Here is a 20825-nt window from a genome sequence, read left to right on the forward strand (position 1 = left end):
GTGAATAGAGGCAAATAGTGGAGTATCTCAGGGATGTGGACTGGGCCAGTGCTTTTTAATATTTAGAAAGGATAATGAAGAATGAGGTGATCAAATTTGCAGATAACACAAAATTATTCAGAGACGTTAAATCACAAGTACAGGAGGATCTTGAGAGTGCAAGGTGATGTATATAGGCAAAAATAACACTTGCTATAGATATATGATCTTAGATTTCATGTTAGGAGTTACCACCCAGGAAAAAGATTTAGGCCTCATAGTGGACAATACATTGAAACTGTCGGCTCAGTGTGCTGTGGCAGTCAAAAAAGCAAACAGAATATTAGGAATTATCAGGAAGGGAATGGTGACTAAAATGTAGAATGTCATAATGCATCTGTATCACTCCATGGTGAGACCACACCTCGAGTATTGTGTTCAATTCTGGTCACCACATTTCAAAAAATATATAGATGCACTGAAGAAATTACAGAGAAGGGCAACCAAAATGTCAAAGGGGATGGAACAGCTCCCCTATGAGGAAAGGCTAAAAAGCTTAGGGCTGTTCAGTTCAGAGAAGTTAGCCTGTGGGGGGGGGGGGGGGGGGAAGATATGATTGAGGTCTAACAAAATCATGACAGACTAGAATGGGTAAATGTGAATCAATTGTTTACTCTTTCAGATAATAGAAGAACCAGGGGGCACTCCATGAAGTTAGCAAGTAGCACATTTAAATAAAGAGAAAATTCTTTTTCATTCAATGCAAAATTAAGCTCTGGAATTCTCTACCAGAGGATGTGGTTAAGGCAGTTAGCTTAGCTGGTTTTAAAAAAAATGGTTTGGACATGTTAGTGGAGGAGAAGTACATAAACTGCTATTAGTCAAGTTGACTTAGGGAATAACCACTGCTTATTACCGGCCTTAGTAGCATGTGATCTATTTAATATTTGGTTACGTGCCAGATACTTGCATCCTGGATTGGCCACTGTTGGAAACAGAATGCTGGGCTTGATGGATGCTCGATCTGACCCAGTATGGCAACTTATGTTCTTATTTAAAAAGTATAAGACCTTCCTGAAAACCAGAAAGAATAGAGACATCTTACTCGAAATACCAAGGGACCATACCATATTCTCCTCAACTTCCAAGCTGTGATTACATGAGACTACATTAAGCCTGCTTAGTGTACCAGATCCCAAGGAAATGCATCTCAGAGTATAAATTTTCTCAGGATTGGTCCTTATCCTCTGGACATCAGGTTTGCACCAGACCTCCTCACTTGGCTATTTGTGCTAACTTTTGGTCCAAAGCTGGAACCCTGAATCCTTTGACCTGGATTTCCTCAACATGTCCACGATTCCAAGACCCAAATGATCTACAAATCATGACTGGTAAGCAAACTATTCTAGTCACCACCAAAACATACATGTGATATTATCTTTCCCTGTTGCCATTCCTTAATTATGTTATTGTTCTATCAGTTCCATGTAAATCTCATACGTTGTTATAACTGTTCCATGTAAACAGATGTGATGTGCAAACGAATATCGATATAAAAAAAAACTTTAAAATAAATAAATACCCATTAAATACAACTCACCCCACACATGCCTATTCTATTCTAGCAACCATCACAATATATGCAAAATGTACTTCACAGTTGTTCCATACTCATCAAATGTGCTTTTACACTTTTGTAATGCTGTTATCCACTGAACACTGTTCTTATTGTAAATCTTAAACTCCATTGTAACATGGTTTGAACTCTTCTGCTGGAAAAGGGGGGTAAAAACAATGATGAAGTGTTTCCTGATTTTGCATAATTCAAAGCTGGAAAAAATTCCCACTTGATAGGTTTCCTTAGAGACAACCTGGAGGACATGGAAACCAAAACTGTTTTGGTCAAAGGGAGCTAGAAGGATTATGGCTCTCTGTTCCCTTCTGAGTTTTGATCAGAGGTATGGGAAGATGTTCATAAAACTTATCCCACCAACATAGGGAGATGGTATCTGCCTCATCTTCTCCTGGAGTTCACCTCAAGCATGGCTCACTCAAGAAATGTTATGTTTGCCACATCCCAATCCAAAGGCGCTTGTGGGGGACCAAGTGGCAAATGAGTACCTGTCAGGATGTCTCTTCCTTCCAGGTATGCGGCTTTTCCTCCTCTAGAACTTGACCATCTGACTGCACAGATTGGAACAAACTGGTTGCCAACTAATTCAGGTAAGACTTTAGAGTGTTCAGCATTGCACATAACTTCCAGTAGGTTGATGTACAAACTTCTCTTGGAGGGACCAGAGGTCCTCACTACAAAGGACTTCTAGATAAGCTCCCCATCCCCCATTGAAAGCATATTTGGTTAGGACAATTTGGTGAGCAGAAATGTGGAATGGTAAAACCCAGATCAAATAAAGACAGATACACAAAGTCTTTGAACTCTTCTGTGTAATGGATGTTTTCTTAGGTTAACATAAGAACATGCTGGGTCAGACCAAGGGTCCATCAAGCCCAGCATCCTGTTTCCAACAGTGGCCAATCCAGGCCATAAGAACCTGGCAAGTACCCAAAAACTAAGTCTATTCCATGTTACCATTGCTAATGGCAGAGGCTATTCTCTAAGTGAACTTAATAGCAGGTAATGGACTTCTCCTCCAAGAACGTATCCAATCCTTTTTTAAACACAGCTATACTAACTGCACTAACCACATCCTCTGGCAACAAATTCCAGAGTTTAATTGTGCGTTGAGTGAAAAAGAACTTTCTCCGATTAGTTTTAAATGTGCCCCATGTTAACTTCATGGAGTGCCCCCTAGTCTTTCTACTATCCGAAAGAGTAAATAACCGATTCACATCTACCCATTCTAGACCTCTCATGATTTTAAACACCTCTATCATATCCCCCCTCAGCCGTCTCTTCTCCAAGCTGAAAAGTCCTAACCTCTTTAGTCTTTCCTCATAGGGGAGCTGTTCCATTCCCCTTATCATTTTGGTAGCCCTTCTTTGTACCTTCTCCATCGCAATTATATCTTTTTTGAGATGCGGCAACCAGAATTGTACACAGTATTCAAGGTGCGGTCTCACCATGGAGCGATACAGAGGCATTATGATATTTTCCGTTTTATTCACCATTCCCTTTCTAATAATTCCCAACATTCTATTTGCTTTTTTGACTGCCGCAGCACACTGAACAGACGATTTCAATGTGTTATCCACTATGACACTAGATCTCTTCCTTGGGTTGTAGCACCTAATATGGAACCCAACATTGTGTAATTAGAGCATGGGTTATTTTTCCCTATATGCATCACCTTGCACTTATCCACATTAAATTTCATCTGCCATTTGGATGCCCAATTTTCCAGTCTCACAAGGTCTTCCTGCAATTTATCACAATCTGCTTGTGATTTAACAACTCTGAACAATTTTGTGTCATCTGCAAATTTGATTATCTCACTCGTCGTATTTCTTCCAGATCATTTATAAATGTATTGAAAAGTAAGGGTCCCAATACAGATCCCTGAGGCACTTCACTGTCCAATCCTACTCTCTGTTTCCTGTCTTTTAGCCAGTTTGCAATCCACAAAAGGACATCGCCACCTATCCCATGACTTTTTACTTTTCCTAGAAGCCTCTAATGAGGAACTTTGTCAAACGCCTTCTGAAAATCCAAGTATACTATATCTACCGGTTCACCTTTATCCACATGTTTATTAACTCCTTCAAAAAAGTGAAGCAGATTTGTGAGGCAAGACCTGCCTTGGGTAAAGCCATGCTGAGTTTATTCCATTAAACCATGTCTTTCTATATATGTTCTGTGATTTTGATATTTAGAACACTTTCCACTATTTTTCCTGGCACTGAAGTCAGGCTAACCGGTCTGTAGTTTCCCGGATCGCCCCTGGAGCCCTTTTTAAATATTGGGGTTACATTTGCTATCCTCCAGTCTTCAGGTTCAATGGATGATTTTAATGATAGGCTACAAATTTTTACTAATAGGTCTGAAATTTCATTTTTTTAGTTCCTTCAGAACTCTGGGGTGTATACCATCCGGTCCGGGTGATTTACTACTCTTCAGTTTGTCAATCAGGCCTACCACATCTTCTAGGTTCACCGTGATTTGATTCAGTCCATCTGAATCATTACCCATGAAAACCCTCTCCATTACGGGTACCTCCCCAACATCCTCTTCAGTAAACACTGAAGCAAAGAAATCATTTAATCTTTCCGCGATGGCCTTATCTTCTCTAAGTGCCCCTTTAACCCCTCGATCATCTAACGGTCCAACTGACTCCCTCACAGGCTTTCTGCTTCAGATATATTTTAAAAAGTTTTTACTGTGAGTTTTTGCCTCTACAGCCAACTTCTTTTTAAATTCTCTCTTAGCCTGTCTTATCAATGTCTTACATTTAACTTGCCAACATTTATGCTTTATCCTATTTTCTTCTGTTGGATCCTTCTTCCAATTTTTGAATGAAGATCTTTTGGCTAAAATAGCTTCTTTCACCTCCCCTTTTAACCATGCTGGTAATCGTTTTGCCTTCTTTCCACCTTTCTTAATGTGTGGAATACATCTGGACTGTGCTTCTAGAATAGTATTTTTTTTTTTATTTATTTTTTTATTTTTTTATTTATTTTTTTAACAAAGACCACGCCTCTTGGACATTTTTTTTTTTTACTTTTGTAGCTGCTCCTTTCAGTTTTTTTCTAACAATTTTTCTCATTTTATCAAAGTTTCCCTTTTGAAAGTTTAGCACGAGAGCCTTGGATTTGCACACTGTTCCTTTTCCAGTCATTAAATCAAATTTGATCATATTATGATCACTATTGCCAAGCAGCCCCACCACTGTTACCTCTCTCACCAAGTCCTGTGCTTCACTGAGAATTAGATCTAAAATTGCTCCCTCTCTCGTCGGTTCCTGAACCAATTTGCTCCATAAAGCTATCATTTATTCCATCCAGGAACGTTATCTCTCTAGCATGACCCGATGATACATTTACCCAGTCAATATTGGGGTAATTGAAGTCTACTATACAACAACAGTTAATTGTTAAAGTGCAACGAGCTACACTTGTCTCACAAACAGACGTCGCAAAAACCACAAAATTTTTTTTTTTTTTTCCTTACCCCCCCCACCCCCCATTTTTTTACATTTTAAGATTTTTCCAGTCCTCCCCTTCCCATCTGCAACTTCTGGAACTCCAGGCTTGCCTCCCCTGTCCACTTAGACCCAGAAATTCTCTGCCAGGAGCAAGGTTTTAATTTGCCTACTCCTGGAACTTCCAGAACTGTGCTTGGCCTTTTTCAGAGTAGATTTGACTACCACACTCTGAAGCAATAACTAGATTATCTCAAACCCCTCAGCTGCCTGTCTTTTAACCAACATGCAGTACAGTATGTAGGCTATGTTCAATGTCAACAGAACAGAACTCAAAGGAGAACCACTCAACACAGACAGGTTCATGAGCTCAACAACAAATCCTTGTTTCAACAGTGTGAAGGGAATGACTCAGTGATTTTCCTAGTTCTGCTTTATATGGAAACAGATGTCCTCTATAGATCTCTGAAGATCGCTCTCAAAAGGACTCTCACTGGTGTAACGTCTTCTGTGCCTGGGAGGCAGATCTCATTCCACAAAGGGCTACTATGGACAGCATGAAAAACAAAAGTTGGCTACCTGTAACCAGGGTTCTCCGCAGACAGCTATACCCAGTGGATGACGTCATCTGACAACACAGACAAGGATCCTGTTCTCAGAACTCAGATGTATTTGAGTATGTGTGTGAGTTCATTAACTCTCAGTCTCTTCTAAAGCTTTAAGCTTAATAAATGTATGCCTGATTTTATCTTGTTGTCTATGAAGAACCCTGGTTACAGCAGGATTAAATTAGCCATAACTACGGAGGCCTCCCAAGCTAAGAGTTGCTTTGTAGAGCAACTGCTTAACTAACAACATGGACTTCACCAGTGGAGAGTGGACTACTGGGTGAACAAGTGTGCAAAACCGCTTGTCCCTAGGTACTGTCCTCTTTGGAACACAGTATCCAGAGAGTAGTGGAAGATAAAGATGTGGACTGATGATCAAGCAATAGTGTTCCACAGGTCTTCAACTGAAATAGTCCTCAGATGACCCATGTAAGTAGTCATGGCTCTCAACTGATGAGCCTTGACAGAGTCTAATTTTAAGCCAGTCGGTGCAAAGTAGTACATTACAGTTTGCTAGCCAATTTGAAAAAGTGTTCTTTTGGCAAATGCCCTTCCCCATCCTCTTGGGATTGAAGGATATGAATAGTTGAGAAACCTGATGGTGAGGTTGAATTCTCTGCAGGTGATCTGCTAGAGATCTCTTATTTAATTATCTCAGAGGCTTGTTAGGAATTTGATACTGCCGCACTAGTCTTTCTTCTATAAAGTTTCCAGCTGCATCAGTGTCTAGGAAGGCTTGAAGGTGTACTAGGTTCTTATTCAAAGGAAGTCTCACGGAAAGTAAGATCTGTGGAGAAGGATCCGAATGACCCAGGGCAGCCTCCCCTACCAACCCTAGGTCTCAGAGTTTCCCGCCTTGAGGGGACAAGAAGCGGCATAATGACCAACACCAGCAGAGTAAAGACAGATTATGTTGCTGGCATCGCTCGCATTCCTTGGGAGAAATTCTGAGACAGTATACTTGCATGGGCTCCTCCGAAGTAGACCGGGATTCCAGAGGGTTGGTTGGAAGAACTGGACATTGAAAGGTAGGTGCTAATCAGTCCGGATGATGAGCCTAAATTCTCTCCCAAGATCTTTCCTGGAACTGAAGGTCCAGACGTATTGCCAGTCGGATCAATTCTTCCAATGATTCGGGTGGTTCCCGTCCAGCCAATTCATCCTTGATGGCAGTAAAGCTATCATCTCCCCACCATAGTTAAGAGGCCAAGGTTTGAAACTGAACTGTATACGCCCCCACAGAGCAAAAGCCTTGATGGATCTGTAACAAGTTGGAAGCTGCAGAAGCTGAATTTCCTGGAGAAAAAGGGTCCAAATTGTCCAAGAGGGTCCTCTCGTTCCCAAAGCAAAAACGCCCAGGACAGTGCTGAACCTTCAAGCAGGGAAAAAATGAAGGTTACCTTCGTCTTGTCAGTAGGAAATAAGGAATCCTGAAGTGAAAAATGCATTTTGCATTTATTAATAAAGCTTCTGCGTTGTTGAGGGTTTCTGTTGAAAAATGGAGGAGGCAGTAATAAAAGAACAGGACTCACAGGTGGAATGGGAGGAGCCGGTGCTGGTCCTGCAAGAGCATCCATTCGTGTGGCAAGTCTCTCAAGGACCCCTATTTGATCCAAAATGCCCTGCTGTTGCTGGGCCTGAGCTGCCAGACCACAGATGGCTTGTAAGGCTGTCAGATCCACCAGGGTCCATGGCCTCGGCAAACAGTTGGATTCTTTCACTAGGTTCACAGAAAAACCTAACAGTCTTACCTTGGGACTGAGGTCAAAGCAGATAGTAAGCAGAATCCAAGTCCAGAACCAGGCAGAGGGTCATAGCCAGACAAAGAGAGGACAATAACAAGGCTCACAAGAGGACACCACAAGGCAGGAATAGGGACCGAGGAGAACAAGTAGGACCAGGGAAACAGCACCAACTAGAGCAGAGCAGCAAGAATCACAAACTCACTGAGCCCGTTGCTAAGTTTAAGAACAGCAGGAAGACTGGCCCCTTTTGTAATCGCTGCTGCTGACGTTTTAGCCTGGAACCTTCAGCGGCAGCGCATAAGGTTGGGGTCAGGTGGCATGCCTGCACTTGTCATTCAAGCAGGAAGGAGCTGCTGCCAGTGGCGGCATTCGGCATGGCAGGGAAAGACTGGGGAGAAACTGGGTGAGTTCATTGTCACGTCTTAATACATACGTAATATGGTACAAAGATAGTAAATCAAAACAATAAAATGTGGTTCATAAAAAGTAAAAAGATTAAGTTAAAAATTAAAACAAGCAAAGAAAAAAAAAAGCAACCTCAGAGTTTAGCAGATAATCATTCAAGCACAAACTTGGAGGTATCAACTTAAGAAAAAGCTTGCTTAAACAAATAAGGGATAATTTTCAAAAGATTTAAACACATAGAACTGGGTTTTACTCATGTAAATTCACTTTACGCATGTAAGTGGGCTTTTGAAAACTGCTCAGTGTATACCATTAAATTGTCCATACGATATTCACATGTAAGTGCACTTTCCATGCAAAAGTGGCATTTGAAAACTGCTACGATAGTATGTTACATTTACACATGTAACTCCTTTTAAAATCACATCCATAGGTTTTTAAAAATGTATTAAAAATTTAGAACATACAGTTCTCCTAAGCTCATATGGAAGCATATTCCAACAGAAAGATGCTGTGACGGAGAAAACACATTCTCTAGTCACCAAAAGTCTAGCCTGTCTAGTTGGAGGAACATCAAGCAAGGACATCTGAGATGACCTCATAGACATGGACGGATTGTGAACAGAGTTTCAGCAGCCAAAAGTTTATGGGTCAGCATAGCTACTTTGTATTTAATCCTCCATTGCACTGGAAGCCAGTGCAATTCAGCCAGTACTGGACTGATATGGGTGCTTCCTCCTCCAAGGCATCACCAGGCCTGTCAGACTGGAGTTGGCTACTATGTCCCTGAAAGTCTCCTCTATATACCTCCCTGTCTACCTCTGCTCCTCCAAACTTGACACTCTAGCCTCCAGAAACTGGACTCGTTCTCTGACAGCCAGGAGCTCTTTGCACCAGGTGCATGCATACATACAACCTCTCACCAGCACGTAAAAAGTCATACATATGATATTTGATGCAAAAGATTGGAAGGCCCCCTCTTGCAGCTGGATTGCTGTCTTCATTATCATTTTGTTAAGTTTAGTTTGCTAAGGGAGTAGGTATGCTAAAATTGGAGTCCTTTAAATGTATTGGTGTATTCACAATTAATCTAGTAGTGACCTGCAAGGTGATAATTAAACTCTTTCTAAGGTCTGGGGCAATTCTGTGTTTTAGTTAACCACCTAATTAATTGTTAATGTGAAAGTGTCTCTTGCCTATAAATCAATGGATGAGCTGGGGGTAGGTGGGAATGGGATGGGAAGAATGGAAAGACAGATACTAGAATTAACTACATTTGCTTGCTTTTTATATCAGGCACACACACACTAAAAACACACCTCACTATTTCACCTCTTCCCCAAATTTTTCAAGTCCTAAAATTTCCCAAGGCAATACCTATTGATCCTTTTTAGCCAGCTGGGTGTTTAAGAGTCTGTATTTGAGGGTGTATATGTGAGTCTTTGTGACAGAGGGGATGTGTGTGAGAGTGTGTCTCTGAGTCTTTGGGTTGGGGGTAGGGGGGAGAGAAATGTGGCAATTTCTTTCAGATGTGGGGACATTGCCCCCTCCCTGTGTAAAAGTAATGGCACCTCACTTCCTCTCTGAATTCTGATTCTGTGTCTCTTGATGTATGAAAGGTTGGCCACCACTGCTATACTGCATGACCTAGATACTAGGTCACACTCCTTAGTAGGGGTGCCAGTGGGGCCTTCTCTACACAGTAAAAGTTATGTACGGAAGCAGAACACCACCATCTGCAAACATTTTACTTAGCACATCCAAGTGTTCACAGTTGAAAGTTGGCAACCCTAGATGTCATTTGGGAGGGGGCAGAACAAAGCCTTCAACCCAATCTTAGTGGCTCCAAGTTGAGAGTGCTGTAAAAGCAGGTGAGCTGATGGGAGAGGAGACTCTCCAGTGGGAGAAGGATGCTGGCTCATTCACTCTGCTCCCAGTCTGTCCTAATGAGTGCTGGCCATGTGGCCTCTGGCTGGCCCTTTAAAAGATCCTCTGGCTACAGGGAGTGATGTCATTAGGGGATGGAGCAAAGCCCCCCCCCCCCTCTAGTCTTCATCCCAGCAGTTTCACGGTGAGGGCACGTTAGGATAGACAAGCTAATAAGGGAAGAAGCCTAGTAGGTACCCAGAATCTGAGGAAGCCTCACTCCAGGAGGTGGAGTTGCTGTGCAGCCCTCCCCCCTCTCATAGACGCTTTGGATCCTTACCGAAGGAAGAATTTTGCAAGTTCCCCATCTCCCAGGCTTGGGTCTGAAGCGACTGCAGACGTCCTGTCACACGGAGGGCAAGTCAGGGCATTGTGGTCTGAGCCCAGGCAGCAGTAGCACACTATGTGGATATCCATAATCGAACTCTGGTGCCCACTACTGCAGGCTTTGAACCCACTAACCATGGGTTTCTTTGCTTTCTCAATACTTTTCCTTTCTTTTTTAAGAATTAATTTTGAGCGGGCTGTCAAGTGGCGAAAAAAAAAAAAAAGGAATTTGCAACTTACCAATTCAAACAAAAAAAACATTTAAGAGAGACTGAGAAATCTATCCACATAGTAGCTTGGATAAAAACAGACTAAGGGACTCATGAATCAGTGACTGTTCATGGGAACTGCTACAACATGCTCAGAACCACATATGAACTATGGGAGCTGGGTCTTTCAGATAACCTCACCCAAAGGTTATGGCTGATTGAATCCTGCTCATTGTTGGAGAATGTCTTCCACCTCCAGGATCTCAGAGCTATGCAAAGAGCTTCATCAATGCATCATAGTCTTTGCTGGAGGCTCAGTAATGACAATTATTTGCTCAAGGGTTTGGAGCCCTGGGCTCAGCTCAAGCAGAGGATGCAAGGTTTTTCTTGACTCCTAGGCCTATCCTCACATCAAATAGTCAGAGAACTTGAGGCCCTCTTAAGTATGGGCTGGCCACCAGCAGAATCATTGATTCATGGAATTTTTGCTTTTTGGGATCAATATCAATGATCTGAGCCTTACATTTGCCAGCAAGGAAAACTCGGAACAGATTCTTCAGGCCTGAACTTCTCTAAATTATATTTTTGCCCAGATAATGCAACCAGAGTTGTCATGGACTTGTTCCAAACACTTGTAGCAAGCTTTGTGATAGTCAATTATGGATGCACCCAAGATAAAACTTGATGTTGCTGGCTGATTCTCAAACATGGCGAGATGATGACGTGAAATCAAATGATATTTTCCTTCTGAGAACAAGATTGTCCGAAGATAAGAAAACATTTATCTGAGTGATTTACTAGTATGGCCATGCTGAACAGATCTTTGAGCTAGCTCAGCAGAATCAACAAAAAAGGAAATTAAACTTAAGTACCTAGTGATAGGGGTTTTTACAGAAAAACAAAACAAAAAGAAGACAACTTCAAAAGATCTATGGGGCTGCAGGTAGACAAAATGCATTTGATCTTTCTTGACAAAAAGGAATAGGGAGTTGCTACAGGGCTGCTGCAGCATGGCTAAAACCATGCTTGTATAGTGAAAGACTTTTACATTACAGAAATCTCTCTCCATTTGACAAAGTACAATCATCCATCAACCCCCCCACCCCCCTCCAACCACCACTACCACACCCCTACTTCTTCCCTTCACCCTATCACTGAAATGCCTTTTATGGATCATTTATGGCAGGCCTCACTATTTTAAATGTTCAGGTTTCTTTTGCTCATTCAAATTTCAATTTGAAGAAGGAAGCTTTAGCTCTCAAAGCTAGTCAAGAAATGTATTAAGTTAGTCCAATAAAAAGATATTAACTGATACATATTTTTAACCTTTATTTCTGTACATTCAAGTTAAGTAACATGGCAACCACACTCTTGTGAGACTCAGTGAATTGCTTGTCTTCAGAGAAATTATTAAACCTCTTGGCTACAGCTAAGGCTATAATGGTTGCAAGTGTCATATTACAGCATTCTAAAGCACTCTTCACCTTATAGTATGTTTTATCACCTTGTAGTATGTTTTAAATTAAAAGTGCCACTCATTTTACCATCCGAAAGGTGAAACTTATATGAAGTAGCAAACAAAACATGCTAACAGTAAGAGACCAAATTAACATACTAACAATCCATATTTTGTATCTTCCATTGTACTTCATGATTACAGAAATGACAACATCATTTGTATATACTAATAGATTACATGATTTCCTCCATATAACACACCATAAAGAAACAGGAAAAACTCACCAACCATGTGTTTTCGAACATGTGCCATGGTGTAAAACTTCTTTTCACAGATCTCACAGGAGAATTTCTTTTCTGCATATCCATGGACAATCTTGATGTGTTCATGAAGGGACCAAAGCTTCTTAAATGATTTGTTACAGGAAACACACTGTAAGAATGAGACAAGGGAACAAATGGAGCAAAATAACCAAAGAACTTCTGTATATCTGTATCAGGGAAATTTTACTTGAATTTCTGAAAAATACTTCATGCTAATTTAAGTATATTTTATTCTGAGTAGTAATTTATGAAGTACTTTTTCATGCTCAGATGCTTAAATCAAGTATCCTCTTCTGGCATAAACAAATAGCAGTAATCTGTTATTAAAATGGAGAAATTACTTACCTGATAATTTCATTTTCCTTAGTGTAGACAGATGGACTCAGGACCAATGGGTATTGTGCTCTCCTGATAGCAGATGGGAGACTGAGCCAGATTTCAAAACTGACATCATCCTATATATACCCGTGCAGTGAGCCTAGCTCTTCAGTATTCTCTTTGAAAAGCCAGTGTGGATATATGGTGCTTGATATTTTGATTAAACTTGATTAACCTTGAACTGGTTCAACTGATATATAAACTGGAGACTGCCAGTGCATACAAACAATAAACGCAGACACCAGACAACTGTGGGTGTCAAACTAGAAGTAGGCTTTGGCTTACGTGTATTTGCTTAGTCTCAAGATTTATTATCTGATTTCTGGAGCAGCCATGGGCGGGATGCTGAGTCCATCTGTCTACACTAAGGAAAACGAAATTATCAGGTAATTAATTTTTCCATTTCTAGCGAGTAGCCAGATGGACTTAGGACCAATGGGATGTACAAAAGCTACTCCCGCACAGGATGGGAGGCTGCTCGTGACCCACTTAGTACTGCCCTTGTGAAGGTTGTATCCTCCCTGGCCTGAACGTCCAGGCGGTAGAACCTGAAGAAGGTTTGTAGGGAGGACCACGTCGCCGCCCGACAGATCTCAGCTGGCGACAGCAGCTTGGTTTCAGCCCAGGAGCATGCCCGGGCCCTTGTAGAATGAGCCTTGACTTGTAAAGGTAATGGCTTCCCTGCCTCTGTGTAGGCAGCCTTGATTACTACTTTGATCCAGCGGGCTATGGTCGCCCGCGATGCCGCTTCCCCTCGTTTCTTCCCGCTGTGAAGAACGAACAGGTGATCTGTTTTGCGCAAGGGTTCTGATCTTTTCAAGTACTGGACTAGGAGTCTGTCAACATTCAGGTGGCGAAGGAGGCGTGACTATTCCGAATCCTTGTGCTCATCTGGAGATGGTAAAGGTATGGTTTGGTTCATGTGGAAGTGGGAAACCACTTTCGGTAGGAAGGATGCAACAGTACTCAGCTGTATAGTGCCCAGGGTGAACCTGAGGAACGGTTCCCGGCAGGATAGTGCCTGAAGTTCGGAGATGCGCCGAGCCGAACATATTGCGACCAAGAATGTTGTCTTTAAGGTCAGGAGATGTAGCGACAGACCGTGTGTTGGTCTGAAAGACTCCCCTGCTAGGAAGGCTAGTACTAGGTTGAGGGGTGGTTAGAACTGCTTAACCTCTTTCAGGAAGCGAGATACATCTGGATGAGTTGATAGTCTGGTACCATCCACATCAGATCTGAAGCAGGCCAGTGCTGCGACTTGGACCTTGAGGGGGTTGAGAGACAACCTTTTCTTCATGCTGTCCTGCAGGAATTCCAGGATCATGGGAATCTTGGCTGTCCTCATGAACAGACCGCGGTCTTCACACCAGCTTTGAATACTCTCCAGATCCATATGTAAGATAGAGATGTGAAGAACTTGCGCACCCAGAGCAGGGTGTCAATCACGGCTTTTGAGTAGCCGTGCTTCTTCAGGCTAGTCCTCTCAAGGACCATACCGTAAGAGAGAATCAAACCAGGTCTTCGTGGGAGATCGGTCCCTACTGAAGAAGGTCCCTGTGTGGGGGTAGACACAGAAGGTTCCTCACAAGTAGTCTTTGCATGTCCACGTACCATGGCCATCTTGGCCAGTCCGGGGTGACTAGTAGAATTAGTCCCCTGTGGTGCTCTATCTTGTGGATGATCCTGCCCAGTAGTGGCCAAGGTGGAAAGCGTACAGCAGGTCTTCCTCTGGCCAGTTCTGGATGAGCGCGTCTATTCCCTGAGTTTGTGGTTCTCGTCTGCGGCTGAAGAACCTGGGGACCTGAGCATGGAGATGCATTGCCAGTAGGTACGTGACTGGGAGACCCCATCGATTTACTATCAGCTGGAAGGCTGTATCCGCCAGTGACCATTCCCCCAGGTCTAGGCTCTCCCTGCTGAGGAAGTCCACTGAAATGTTGTCTTTTCCCACGATGTGGGAGGATGAAATCCCTTGCAGATTTATTTCTGCCCATGCCATGAGGGGTTCTATCTCTAGAGACACCTGCTGGCTCTTGGTTCCTCCCTGGCGATTGATGTAGGCAACGGTTGTTGCATTGTCCGACATGACTGACTGACTCGCCTCGGAGTCCTTGGCTGAATCGTAGGCAGGCTAGTCTGACCGCTCAAGCTTCCAGGCAGTTTATGTTCCATCTCGCCTCTTCCTTGTCCCATTGCCCCTGGGCTGTCAGTTCCTGACAGTGGGCTCCCCACCCTCACAGGCTCGCATCCATGGTGAGTACGATCCAGTTCGGTGGGGATAGGTTTACTCCTCTGCTTAGGTGGTCATCCTGTAGCCACCATTGGAGCTGGTCCCGAACCTCTGTCGGTAGCTGGAGGTGAATTGAGTAGTTCTGGGACGCTGGGTTCCATTTTGCCAGTAGGGAACGTTGTAGTGGTTGCATATGGGCCCTTGCCCACGGAACGGCTTCCAGAGTTGTTCATGAGGCTGAGGACTTGGAAGTAGTCCCAAACCTTGAGGCGGACCGAGGTCAACAATTTTCGCAATTGGCCCAGTTTCCTTCTCCTTGGAGGGGTGAGGAAGACCTTGTTCTGTTTAGTATCGAACCGGACTCCCAGGTACTCCAGTACCTGGGAGGGCTGTAGGCAGCTCTTGGCTGTGTTCAAGACCCACCCGAGCTCCTGCAGTAGATTCTTGACTCTGGTGGTTGCATGGTAACTCTCCTCCGGAGACTTTGCCCTGATCAGCCAATCATCCAAGTAAGGATGTACCAGGACTCCTTCTTTCCTCAGTGTTGCTGCCACAACCACCATAATTTTGGTGAAGGTTCTGGGAGCGGTAGCTAGGCCGAAGGGTAGTGCCCGGAACTGGTAATGATGACCCAGTATCGCAAAGCGCAGGAATCACTGGTGGTCCCCGATGGACTGGGATGTGAAGGTAGGCTTCGGATAGGCCAGGGAGGTTAAGAATTCTCCCAGTTGTACCACCATAACAGAGCGTAGGGTTTCCATGTGGAAGTGTGGTACCCTCAGGTAACGGTTGACATCCTTGAGGTCCAGGATGGGCCGGAATGCTCCTTTCTTGGGGACGATAAAATTAATGGAATAGTGGCCAGTATTTTGTTGGGGCGAAAGCACCAGGGCTATTGCCTTCAGGCTGAGTAGTCTTGCTAGTGTGGTTTCCACTGCCAGCCTCTTGGAGTGGGAGTGGCAGGGCGATCTCATAAATTTGTCTGGAGGGGTGCTTTGGAATTCCAGAAAGTACCCTTCTCGAATGATAGTTAGGATCCACTTGTCCGATGTTATCTCGACCCATCTTTGGTAGAACAGGGCAAGTCTGCCCCCTATGTCTTCTTCCTGTGGATGGGTCTGCATCTTCTCATTGTGGGGTACGGCTGGAGCCTGCCCCTGAGCCTGCTCCCCTCTAAATGTGTGTGTTCCGAAAGGAAAGACATTCCTGAGGGGCGAGGTGCTTGTGACTGTGTTCTTGTAAGGTCTAAAGCGCTGCGATCCTCTGCCCTTAGTTCTTCTGGGTGAGAAGCGCTGAAATGTTCTTCTGTTCCTGTCTTCCAGTAGTTGGGATACTGGAGATTTGCCCCATTTGTTGGCTAATTTCTCCAATTCGTTTCCGAACAAAAGAGATCCTTTAAAGGGCATTCTCATGAGGTTCACTATGGATGTCGAATCAGCCGACCAATTCCAGAACCATAGTCATTTATTTACTTAAAGTTTTTTATCTACCGACATTCATAGATACATTATGCTGGTTTACATAGAACAAAGTTAACAGAAACAAATTACATAGAACAGAGGAAGTTGTAACAAGGAATTAAGTTGGCTCCTGGCTGCCACTGCCGCAGCGACACCCCTGGCTGAGGTGAGTACGAGATCTGATGTGGCATCGGTGAAGAAGGAGAGCGCAAGCTCCATCGTTTCTCCGGATGTAGTTGTGTCTCTGGAGAAGAGTAAACAGGAGCATGCCACCAATGCGCAGTAGGAAGCAATTTGTAGCGTCATAGCTGATACGACAAAGGACTGCTTAAGGATGGATTCCAGCCATCTGTCCTGGGTGTCCTTCAGTGCCACTCCTCCCTCCACAGGGATCATAGTGCACTTTGAGACTGCACAGATCATAGCATCCACTTTAGGGAAGCGTAGAAGTTCCTTGGCCGTGGGTTCCAGCGGATATAGGGCTTCTAGGGCCCATCCCCCTTTGAAGCTGGCCTCTGGAGCATTCCATTCCAGGTCAATCAGTTCCTTGATGGGCTCCAACATAGGAAAGTGGCACGAGGCCTTACAGAGATACACCAAAATGGAGTTCTTCTTTGGTTCCGTTATAAGGTCCGTGCCTGGAAGGCCCAGGGTCTTTAGAGTCTGGGACACAAGGGCTGGTAACTGATCTTTGTGGAAGAATCTGAGCATGGTTCGGTATGGCTCCATCCCTGGTGGGATTTCTCCTTCCAGGGAGTCAGTTTCATTCTCTGAAGTGTCTGGATCCCCATCAGGAAGGCTCTTGGTTAGGAGAGGCATGTCTCGAACCCGGGGAGGTGCTTCCAACAGGGGTTGAGTCAGATGCGCTGCAGGAGCTGGTTCTGCCTGGACAAAGGTTTGCAGCCCCTTAAAAAATTCCACCCAGGAGAAGGTTCCTGGGTCCATGTTGATCCCAGGAGGGGGTTGTAGTATAGGCCCCAGAGGTGCCTTCCTGTGGGGGCGCAGAGTTGGAAATACAAAGGTGCGGAGTACCATCATCAGTGGTTCTGGATCCCTCTCCTGGCTGTAGGGGCTCTTGCCTTTGTTCTCCCTGAGACTGCTTGCAGTGCTGGCATAGGAGAGATTCCAATTTAGGTTCTGCAGCTCTTAAGGGGCAGGCTGGGCAAAGGGGGTGTGTCCCTTGGCTTTTTTGGATGGCAGTGCCACTGTTTGTGCGTATGTAGAGCTTCAACTTCATCTGTGCGTGGAGATATGCGCGCGGATGCGCTTAGTTGTGCACGCCGGGTGTGCAGAAGTTATGTGCACGGACTACAGAGTTTGTGCGTCTGAGTCCGATGTGCGCGCGGCACAGTTGTGTGTGCAGCTGTGCGCACAGTTGAGTTGTGCGTGCAGCTCAGTGTTTGCCTTTACAGGTGCACTCAAGTTAGGCACCTCTGCCCTCCGGCCTACCTCATACGTACCGCCGATTGATGGGGGAACATGGCGCCAACGACCCCGCTGGCAAGATGGCAACCCCCTGGAGGATCTCCATGTGTGTGGACCCTCGCACCGAATCGGGGCCTAGCCCAAAGAGGGCTGCTCAACCCGATTTTAAACCTCATCGGGAGGAAGATTGGTACGGCTATTCGAGCCTTGGAGACCGGAGACTTAAAAGTAAAGGTTTCTACCTTACCTGGTCTCGGTGCTTACCGGTAGCATGCCGGGCAGTCTCTAGCTGCGGGGGGAGAGGGGAAATACCTTCACTCCCACGCTCGAATTTGCACCTGCTGCCTTTCAGTCACCCTAGGGGCTAAGTCCACGCCGGGGACCAGCTGCCGGACCAAGGCTCAACTGTGAGGAATAATCAAGAATCACCTCAGGAAAGTCTTGTCTGTGGGAGGGACCCTTAGGTTTCACCGCAGGAGAAGTGGGGCTCTCTTCTTAAAGGTAAATTTTCTTTCTTTCTTGTTCTAAATGTTACACTATTCCCGTGTGGATAGTGTCCGCATCTGCTATGGAGACGGAGAAATACTGAAGAGCTAGGCTCACTGCACAGGTATATGTAGGCTGACGTCAGCTTTGAAATCTGACTCAATCTCCCATCTGCTATCAAGAGAATACAATACCCATTGGTCCTGAGTCCATCTGGCTACACGCTAGGAAAATAGGAGTTGTGTAGCAAACAGTAGTAGTGATTTAATTTTTTGCAATAAGACCCCAAGTAAAACATCCTCAAGCAAAGCCCATGAACCTGAACATTGCTACAGCCAGAACACACCAGGCTCACTACCTTCAATGTCATTGTCACCTGCACAAACTAGGGCTGCTGCAAGGGAAAACTAATATTTGCTTTCTAGGACTGGGGACCTATGATTATAATTTGCTGCATGAACTAAGAACTATTTAGGAAGGAAAATATCTACTTCTATGAAACAGTGCTACCCAATGAACACATTCTCTACAAATAACAATTGGTTATGGAATCTGTTCTCACACAACAGGGCATAATGTAATGTAATTCAAGCATCCATATAAATAATCAAGGTTTTTAACTGCTTTCTAAGATGAGAATATGCTTTCACTCTGTGCAAGCCAACTGAGCTCTAGTTTCAGCATCATTCTCCTGGATGAAAACATGAAAATAAATACAGGTTGAGGGTCAGTTTGAACATGGTTAACTTTATCTTTTGGCTTTTTAAAAATTATATTATCAAATTTTCAAGTAATTTGAAAACAAAGACAAATATACAGAATACAGAAATATTCAAAAAGGAAAACATTTTTAAAAGGGAAAATAAATCCAAGATCCACAGTAACAAGTCCAGCAAACAGTGGGGAATACAATCAAGCCAGGAAAATAAAAAGAGAACTGAAAAAAACATTTTACAAAATGGTACGCCATTATAAAATTGCAATTTTATAAATTAAACAGGCTCACTGCCAACTCAAATATCAGGAGTCTGCTCCTCTGATGCCACAAAATTATTTAAGAACATAAGAAATTGCCATGCTGGGTCAGATCACGGGTCCATTAAACCCAGCATCCTGTTTCCAACAGAGGCCAAACCAGGCCACAAGAACCTGGCAATTACCCAAACACTAAGAAGATCCCATGCTACTGATTCAATTAAAAGCAGTGGCTATTCCCTAAGTAAACTTGATTAATAGTCGTTAATGGACTTCTCCTCCAAGAACGCATCCAAACCTTTTTTGAACCCAGCTACCCTAACTGCACTAACCACATCTTCTGGCAACAAATTCCAGAGCTTTATTGTGCGTTGAGTGAAAAATAATTTTCTCAGATTAGTCTTAAATGTGCTACTTGCTAACTTCATGGAATGCCCCCTAGTCCTTCTATTATTCGAAAGTGTAAATAACCGATTCACATGTACTCATTCAAGACCTCTCACGATCTTAACGACCTCTATCATATCCCCCCCTTAGCTGCCTCTTCTCCAAGCTGAACAGCCCTAACCTCTTCAGCTTTTCCTCATAGGGGAACTGTTCCATCCCCTTTATCATTTTGGTTGCCCTTCTCTGTACCTTCTCCATCGCAACTATATCTTCTTTGAGATGCAGCGACCAGAATTGTACAGAGTATTCAAGGTGTAGTTTCACCATGGAGCGATATATTTATTTATTTATTTAGAATTTTTATATACCGAAATCCTTGTTGGGAAACAAATCAATCCGGTTTACAGGTAACAACAATAATGCCTCGGGACGGGAAACAGTGCCCCTGGCCTTACAAGAAACATATTAAACAAGGCTTTACATGAAACATCATGAACAGAAACGATTCAAAAAGAATCAACATAAGGAAACCTCTCTGGGTTAGGGACAAACTTGATGGTTTTGGATAAAGGTGAACTAACGGCTAATTAAATAGTAACTTGGTAAGATTTCCCTGAAGTGTACATAATAAATACAATATAAGATAGGAGAGATTGAAATTGACATTAGTTACTTAATTGAAGTAAAAATACAATTAAAATGTAAATAATAAATTAAAAATAGCGAAGGTTGTTTGTGTGACGTAGTCTTTTTGGGTGGTGAAGTCCAGAAACTAAAAGTGATCCAGCTATCATAGATTGACCTAAATCATAAAGTAACATTAGGCATAAACAATAGTGATATAAAATGACATAAGGTATGAAGTAACATAAGGCATAAGCATTAATGTCTTAGAGTGACATGTCATTGAGTAACATGAGGCCATCTTAAACATAATATAAGGGGTGGTAGGAGGATAGGAGTTGAAGATGGGAGGTGAAGGAGGAGGAGAGAAGACTGCGAGGGTTGAGTAGCTTATGTGTCTGTGAAAGCTAGGCTAAAGAGCCAGGTTTTTAGCTTTTTTTTGAAGACCGGATGACTTGATTCTAGTCTTAAGTCTGGGGGGAGGGTGTTCCAATGGTGGGGTCCAGCAGTAGATAGCGCTCGTTTCCTTCGTGATGTTTTTGCAGTTGGGGCATACAGTGTACCTTCGTATGCGCTTCTGATGGGTCTAGAGGAGGTATGAGGTTGAAGTTGCGCCTTTAAATTGATTGGTGAGATGTTGTAAATTGATTTATGAATGATGGTTAGGATTTTGAAAAGGATATAGAGGCATTATGACATTTTCCGTTTTATTAACCATTCCCTTCCTAATAATTGCTAACATTCTATTTGCTTTTTTGACTGCTGCAGCACACCGAGCCGATG

At 43.6% G+C, this 20825-nt stretch overlaps 1 protein-coding gene across 1 annotated transcript in view; it reads right to left on the reverse strand.

The window, feature by feature from the left end:
• Window positions 1–20825, reverse strand: part of ZNF652 (zinc finger protein 652) — a 198430-nt gene that overhangs the window by 68011 nt on the left and 109594 nt on the right. The window contains exon 3 of the mRNA XM_029573182.1: window positions 12039–12186. Within this exon, the coding sequence (XP_029429042.1) occupies window positions 12039–12186 (148 nt within the window). The remainder of the gene's footprint in view (window positions 1–12038; window positions 12187–20825) is intronic.

Source organism: Rhinatrema bivittatum, chromosome 12 (genome assembly GCF_901001135.1).
Source record: "Rhinatrema bivittatum chromosome 12, aRhiBiv1.1, whole genome shotgun sequence".
Lineage (NCBI taxonomy): Eukaryota > Metazoa > Chordata > Amphibia > Gymnophiona > Rhinatrematidae > Rhinatrema > Rhinatrema bivittatum.